The sequence below is a fragment of the Sebastes fasciatus genome, chromosome 12 (assembly GCF_043250625.1).
Source record: "Sebastes fasciatus isolate fSebFas1 chromosome 12, fSebFas1.pri, whole genome shotgun sequence".
NCBI classification, from domain to species: domain Eukaryota; kingdom Metazoa; phylum Chordata; class Actinopteri; order Perciformes; family Sebastidae; genus Sebastes; species Sebastes fasciatus.
Window position 1 is genome coordinate 13201180 of NC_133806.1, and position 8194 is coordinate 13209373.

Sequence of the window (8194 nt, forward strand, 5' to 3'; positions counted from 1 at the left end):
CATTTGTGGAACAAAGAGAACCAATACTGACATACGTTTTGCTTGTACAGACAATTGAGGCTCAGAATGAAAAATGTTTGCGGTCGTACTCCTGGAGTGGCCAATAGCACAGCAAAAGTTGTGGCTTGCAAATATAACTAATACACACATTGAGGACGATCAGTTGAACACATTCAATAGGTAAATGCACATTATTTGCAGTAACTGCAATATCTTCACAGTAATCTAATCTGGTCAAAGACTATATCCCCTGTCACCTCTCACATTAGTTTTGGAGTTATTAATAATGAAATTGCCATTCAGGCTTATTGTTGGGCTAGCAATTACTTTTAAGTTTAAACACATAAGGTCAGCCAACACTGGTTAAATATCGCACCAAGCACTAGACAACGGATAGCAGAAGATATAATAGTTAAACAAAATAAACATTCTCGTGACTACATGTCTATGTCCAACTCGCATACAAACCTTGTACGTCTAACCATTATTACTCATCATTCAAATGGGATTCATTCCCACTCTCCACATTGCTCCACTCTACTGAACAATGTTCACTTTCTTAGACAGGAAAGGTGGCCAATATAAAACCACTGTGTTTCACCCACAGAGCGTGTTGCCAATGTTGTGGTAACTTCAGACACAACAGATTTGTTGGAGTTCAACAGCTCTGTCAGTCTGTCCTGCTCCTCCTCTGGAACCTTCCTCTCTTTCCTCTGGCTGAACAGCAGCTCTGAGGTTACAGTAAGTGACAGAGTTCAGTTCTCTGATGGAGGCTCCACTCTCACTATAGTCAGTGTGACCCGCTGCGACCAGGGACCATTCATGTGTCATGTGTTTAATCCTGTAAGCAATGGCACCAGTGATCCAGTAAACCTCACCATCAACTGTGAGTTATTAACTTATATGTGCATACTTTAACCAACACAACATGCATGTATGTTTCAAATCTGATGGTATCATGAGGCTCCACACTGAGCAAAGCTTCATGTCTTGTTGCATTTTCTTCAAGTTGCTAACTTTACTTTTTGGTGATTATTTTGATTTGTTTTTACTCCCCATATGCTGCACACTGTAGATGGCCCAGAAAATATTAATTTGACAATATCTCCGTCACAAGAGCACTATGTTGAAGGGTCAGACATCAGCCTGTCCTGCTCAGCTGACTCCAGACCTTCTGCCCAGTTTCAGTGGTTTCTGAATGGAGACCTGCTGTCTGATACTGAACCAGAGCTCAGACTGATGAACCTTCAGATGAGTCACAGTGGGAACTACAGCTGTCGGGCCTTCAACAACAAAACTATGAGATATATAACTTCTCAACCTGCAGCCATCTCTGTACTGAGTAAGTTTAAAAGGTTTTGTGCAAAGTGTTACAACCCGGCTCTTAGGTTGCAACAAAATTGGGAGTGGAGACGAGGTAAATGCAAAAAGTATCAGTTTATTTACAAAACACTAAATTCATCAATAAATGTTTAGATCATTATCAGTAATCAGTGGTGTAGGAGTGCATGGATGCGTGTGTGTGAGAGCATATAGAAAAAGAGGAATAGCCGCGCCGCGATGTCCACAGGAATGGAATGATGTGCGTGCATGGAGAGAGAGCGCGTTCTGAATGGCGAAGAGGGTTTTATAGTCAGCGCTACACCGGGCCCAGGTGTAGCTCATCAACCCATCATGTCCTCATGTCCCCGCCTCAACCAGAGCCTGCAAGAAACAAAAGAGACCAGCGAGCCAACACACACCTAGTGGTGGGGAGGGGTCGTCACACACCCCCCCATCAAAAAAGGAGTTCCAATAAGAACACCGCAACCGCTATTCACTAAATCAACAACAAAACAATTTACTTTACCTACGATTGATGTTCTTCATTTGTAATATAATATCTAAACTTTAGTTGTAACACTTTACTTACACTTACAACTATATCAAAATCCTTACTGACCATTTGTAGTTTATTCCCCAGCAGCCAACCAATCCCCATCCCGCCCACTCAGCAACTCCGGCGCCTGAAGAAGCATTTAAGGTGACAGAACAGGTACATAGCAGACCAGAGGGGTTAACAATTCAGTCAGACACATTTTTAAGAGCTAGGAGCTCTAGATAAGGCATCGGCCACAACATTATCAGAGCCTTTGATGTGGCGAATGTCCAAACAATAAGCTTGCAAATACAACATCCATCGCATCAACCTGCGATTTGGGCAATGTACTGAGTGCAAAAAAGTTATGGGATTATGATCTGTGTACGCAACCAGAGGAACACTAGAGCCCACATAAACATCAAAATGCTGTAAATTACAACGTCATCCAAATACACAGCACAACCTTCCAGCCCTGACACCACCATGTTCATGAGGCGCTGGAATGTTGAGGGTGCATTCCGCAGTCCAAAACTCATGACATTATAAGTGACCAAACCGTTGGGTGTGATAAAGGCAGAGATTTCTTTTGCCCTCTGAGACAGTGGAACCTGCCAGTAACCCTTCAGTAGATCAAATTTACTTACAAATTTCGCAGAACCAACCTGATCAATACAATCTTCGATCCGAGGCAGTGGATAGGCATCAGGTTTGGTAACTGTATTTACTTTTCGATAATCTGTACAAAACCTAGGACTTTTGTCAGACTTTTCAACAAGCAAACAAGGTGACGCCCAGCTCGAAGACGAGGGTTCTGCGATGCCATTTTCGAGCATGTATTTAATTTCTGTGTCCATTACCTTGCGCTTCTCTTCAGACACACGGTAAAAACGCTGACGGATGGGCTGCGCGTCGCCTACATCTATGTCATGCTCGACCAGATGAGTTTGGCTTGGTGTATCACCAAACAAGCATGGATAGCTGTGAATAAGAGCAGACAACTCAGCACTTCTTTCCGCAGACAAATGAACAAACAAAGAATCAAGATTACGCAACGTTTCAGCGTTCTTCAGTCGCCCACGCAACAAGCTTTCATCTGGTGCGGTAACCCCATCATCCTCCCCTGCAGGGAACTGACTCCCAACAGCCGCCGCTGCTGAGAGAGGTCTAGACTCGCGAGCATAGTACAGTTTCAACATGTTGACATGGCAGAGTTGAGTTGCTTTCCTACGCTTCGGCGTGGAAAGGATATAATTTTGGTCAGACACCTGCCGCAGTACAGTAAAAGGGCCAGTAAATTTAGCTTGAAATGGCGACTTAACTATTGGAAACAAAGCAAGGACCTGATCTCCAGGACTAAACCCGCGCTGCTCGGTTTTCCGATCATACAAACGCTTCATTTTTTCCTGGGCAGACGACAACTTCTCTTTAGCCATCTCCCCAGCGGAGTACAAACGATGCCGGAACCCATTTACATACTCTATCAGATTACTAGGCGGTTCTGATGGCGTGACAGTGTCATGCAGCAGCGTGAGCGGCCCACGCACTGTATGGCCAAAAACAAGTTCGTTAGGGCTAAAACCGGTGCTTTCCTGCACAACTTCTCTAGCAGCCAACAGAAGCCATGGCAGCCCTTCCTCCCAGTCCTGATTCAGCTCAACACAATAACTACGCAAAAGAGACTTCAGAGTCTGGTGGAACCTCTCAAGTGCTCCCTGACTCTGTGCGTGATATGCGGAAGATTGGTTATGTTGGACCTTCAACTGTTTCCACACTTGTGCAAAACGGTTGGATGAGAAATTTGAACCCTGATCACTCTATCACTTTCGGGATTCCGAAGATAGAGATAAATTGTGTCAGTGCTTTCACTACCGACTTCGTGGTGATAGAACGCAGTGGATATGCGGCTGGATACCTCGTGCTCTGACACATCACAGTAAGCAAGTAGTTACAGCCTGCTTTGGAACGAGGTAAAGGACCGACACAATCAATGATCAAATATTCAAATGGCTGTGCAGTCGCTGGGATGGGGCACAGTGGAGCAGGTTTAATGCTCTGATTGGGTTTACCTGTCATTTGGCACGTGTGACATGATTTAATATAACGAGACACATCTCTCTTTAAACGAGGCCAAAAAAAATACCGTAAAATGTAATTATACGTCTTACGGACGCCCAGATGTCCTGACTGGTTATGTGATGTTTGAAGGACCTCGTCACGAAACTTTACAGGAACCACAATCTGAAACACTGGCTTACCGACAAAGTCTTCCCCATGCGACAGCCATTTTCTCACCAAAAGCTCTCCTTGCAACAGATAACCACTGGCGGCGCTGTTTCCATCCTCAGTGGAGAGAACAGCCTCAAACAGCTGACTCAGGGAGGGATCAGCTCTCTGCTCCGCCACTAGGTCACTGCGAGATACAGACAACAATGAGTCAGGAACAACAACAAGATCCCCCTCACTCAACTCCTCTTCACCCTGCTCAGGTTCCCCCTGTGCACGGCTCATAGCCCGTGTCACAGCGCAAGCGGTAAACACTTCTGGGAAACACAGAGCGTTCTCATCTGGGTTACCAGTCACAGTGGGTGAATATGACACTATAGGAGGTGGTGGACGCTCGGCCCACACCCGGCTGCCAGCCAGGCCGTTACCAAGAATGATGTCCACACCTTCGATCGGCAGTGCAGGACGGACTCCCATGGCGACCTTACCCTGCACCAACCCACAGTTAATTTCAACAGAATGCAAAGGAACAGGCACAACGTTCAAACCCATACCCCGCATCAGGACAAAGTCCCCAGTGTCAGAATCATCACAAAATGGCAGAACAGAGCTCAAAATGTACGAGTCATATGCTGCGGTATCTCTCAAGATTTTTACCGGCACACTGTTACCTCCCACCAGTGACACACAGCCGTCAGACACAAAGGCAGAGAAGTCAGGTTCCTCCAACCTGCATGGCTCCCCAATGTTAACCTGTCGAAAGGGAGAGACAACAGGGACAGGTTCCACAGATACAGCACAAGCACCAGAGTTCAACCGACCCCCGCTATACCCTCTTCCAGCATTAGCTCTGGGACAGTCAGCTTTCCAGTGCCCTCTACCCCTGCAAAAGTTACATACTCTTGAAGAGTCAAAATGCATCTGACCTCGTGTACAGTGTTCCAACCTACCAAGGCGTGGATGAGGTTTCTCCTCTCGTCTACCCGAGGCACGATACATACCACCTCCGTCTGGGACCCTGAAGTTGCGGTCACCTCTGTGCGTCAGCACGTAGTCATCAGCCAGGGTGGCGGCCTCAGCAGCAGTCTTCACCTTATGCTCACCGATGTAAACAGCGATGTGGCTGGGGATGGAATTTTTAAATTGTTCTAAAACAACCAGATCACATAAAGCATTATAAGTGTCTACCTTTACGGCATTGCACCAACGACTGAAAAAAGTGACCAGATCTCTGGCAAACTCCACATGACTCTGTTTACCAGACTTCTCCCAGGTCCTGAACTTCTGGCGATACGCCTCTGGGACTAACTCATAGGCCTTTAATACAGCAGATTTAACAGTTAAATAGATTTTACTTTCTGCCACTGTCAGAGCAGAGTAGGCCTCCTGAGCCTTACCTATTAAAACACACTGTAATAATAATGTACGATCAGCATCAGACCACTCTCTGCTCTCAGCTACACGCTCAAACAGTGAGAAAAAAGTGTCTGGGTCTCGCTCACTAAACTGAGGAACTAACCGCAGATTACTGGCAACATCAAATGACGAAGTCGATCTACCAGATAAGTCAGAGGCACGGCTAGCACCTCCAGCAGGTAAACTCAACCTGTGCTCTATCTCCAGCCTTTTAAGTTCTGCCTCTCTCCTCAGTTTCTCCACTGCCAGCTTCTCCATCTCTGTCTGCAGTAGCAACAGCTCTCTCCTCTGCTCAAAAGTCAGACCTGTATCTCTGCAGCCAGACACATCAACACCGTCCACCTCAGGACCAACAGTATACATTTTACCTCTGAAAATACCCCTATCACTGAGATTTGCTTTAACAATACCTTTAATGTTTTCCTTCATCCTCTTATCACCAACATCTAAATTAAAATGTTCGGCAATACGGATTAGCTGTTCACGTGAGCAGCTCTCCAGCAGCTCCTCCGATGGCGCTCTCAGAAACTCCTCTACACTCGCCATAACTCACTTACCTACACGCACAATCCTCTACTGACGCGACAAAAACATACCTGGCACGCTGAGCTCACACAGCCCGCACAGCCGTGACGTCACCGTCCCTCTAACTGCCTGACAGAGAACTAGGTAAACTCCCCCCTAGTCTTCAGGTGCTAGTTGCGGTGGGTATTTATGCACTATCTACCGCAAAGCCCGGCGAAGCAACCGGCAACCGGCGACTCCCCCCGCAGCCTCGGCCGTGCTCCCGAGCTGACAGCAGCTCTAACCGCGTTCACACCACACTAACACCCCCCTACGAACTCCAAAGGGAGTCCGCACTGAAGCCTAACAGGGACAGAAACACCGGTAACTTACAGTAGCTGGACCTGACTGCTGAACTCACTGCCAAACATCACCAGCACATCAAACCTGGCGACACTAAGAAACAACCAGCGGCTTCACTGAAATGAACACAAACAGCACTTACCCTCGTCAACGCTACTCCCAAACATTTAGCTGAGCGCTCATTGACAAAAAACGCTCCTGAAATTGGCAACAGCTGTGTGTCGACGTCACACTACAAACGGTCCTTCTCACTAACTCCGCCCAACAGACCTCTTACTACCTGAGAAACTAGGTCCACCAAAATAGACGAGCCCCCATTTGTTACAACCCGGCTCTTAGGTTGCAACAAAAATGGGAGTGGAGACGAGGTAAATGCAAAAAGTATCAGTTTATTTACAAAACACTAAATTCATCAATAAATGTTTAGATCATTATCAGTAATCAGTGGTGTAGGAGTGCATGGATGCGTGTGTGTGAGAGCATATAGAAAAAGAGGAATAGCCGCGCCGCGATGTCCACAGGAATGGAATGATGTGCGTGCATGGAGAGAGAGCGCGTTCTGAATGGCGAACAGGGTTTTATAGTCAGCGCTACACCGGGCCCAGGTGTAGCTCATCAACCCATCATGTCCTCATGTCCCCGCCTCAACCAGAGCCTGCAAGAAACAAAAGAGACCAGCGAGCCAACACACACCTAGTGGTGGGGAGGGGTCGTCACAAAAGAAATATAGATAACAAGATGGTATGTACCTGTGATGGTATAAGATAAAACTTTCTTAAATATAAAGAAAAAGTCCCGCTAAACATTTGTGGAACAAAGATAAAACAATGCTTACATATGTTTGCACTCAAAATACGGCTACAAGTTTTGCTTGTAGAGACAACTGAGGCTCAGAATGAAAAATGTTTGCGGTCGTACTCCTGGAGTGGCCAATAGCACAGCAAAAGTTGTGGCTTGCAAATATAACTAATACACACATTGAGGACGATCAGTTAAACACATTCAATATGTTAATGCACATTATTTGCAGTAACTGCATATATTAAAAGTACTCTGTGTTTCACCCACAGAGCGTGTTGCCAATGTTGTGGTAACTTCAAACACAACAGACTTGTTGGAGTTCAACAGCTCTGTCAGTCTGTCCTGCTCCTCCTCTGGACTCTTCCTCTCTTTCCTCTGGCTGAACAGCAGCTCTGAGGTTACAGAAAGTGACAGAGTTCAGCTCTCTGATGGAGGCTCCACTCTCACTATAGTCAGTGTGACCCGCTACGACCAGGGACCATTCAGGTGTCATGTGTCCAATCATTTTAGTAACGTCACCAGCGATCCAATAGACCTCCTCATCAACTGTGAGTTATTAACTTATATGTGCATACTCTTTATCCATCACTACATGCATGTATGCTTCAAATCTGATGGTATCATGAGGCTTCACACTGAGCAAAGCTGCATGTCTTGTTGCATTTTCTTCAAGTTGCTAACTTTACTTTTTAGTGATTTTTTTATTTGTTTTTTACTCCCCATATGCTGCACACTGTAGATGGCCCAGAAAATACTAATTTGATAATATCTCCGTCACAAGAGCACTATGTTGAAGGGTCAAACATCAGCCTGATGTGCTCAGCTGTCTCCAGACCTTCTGCCCAGTTTCAGTGGTTTCTGAATGGAGACCTGCTGTCTGATACTGGACCAGAGCTCAGACTGATGAACATTCAGACGAGTCAGAGTGGGAACTACAGCTGTCAGGCCTTTAACAACAAAACTATGAGATATGAAAAGTCTCAGCCGTCCGTTGTCTCTGTTGTACTGGGTGAGTTGGAATTATGA

At 46.0% G+C, this 8194-nt stretch overlaps 1 protein-coding gene across 1 annotated transcript in view; it reads left to right on the top strand.

Annotated features, from left to right (window-relative positions):
• Positions 1-8194, top strand: part of LOC141779836 (hemicentin-1-like) — a 76749-nt gene extending 68555 nt beyond the window's left edge. The window contains exons 11-14 of the mRNA XM_074654868.1: positions 608-886; positions 1076-1342; positions 7438-7716; positions 7908-8194. Of these exons, the coding sequence (XP_074510969.1) occupies positions 608-886; positions 1076-1342; positions 7438-7716; positions 7908-8194 (1112 nt within the window). The remainder of the gene's footprint in view (positions 1-607; positions 887-1075; positions 1343-7437; positions 7717-7907) is intronic.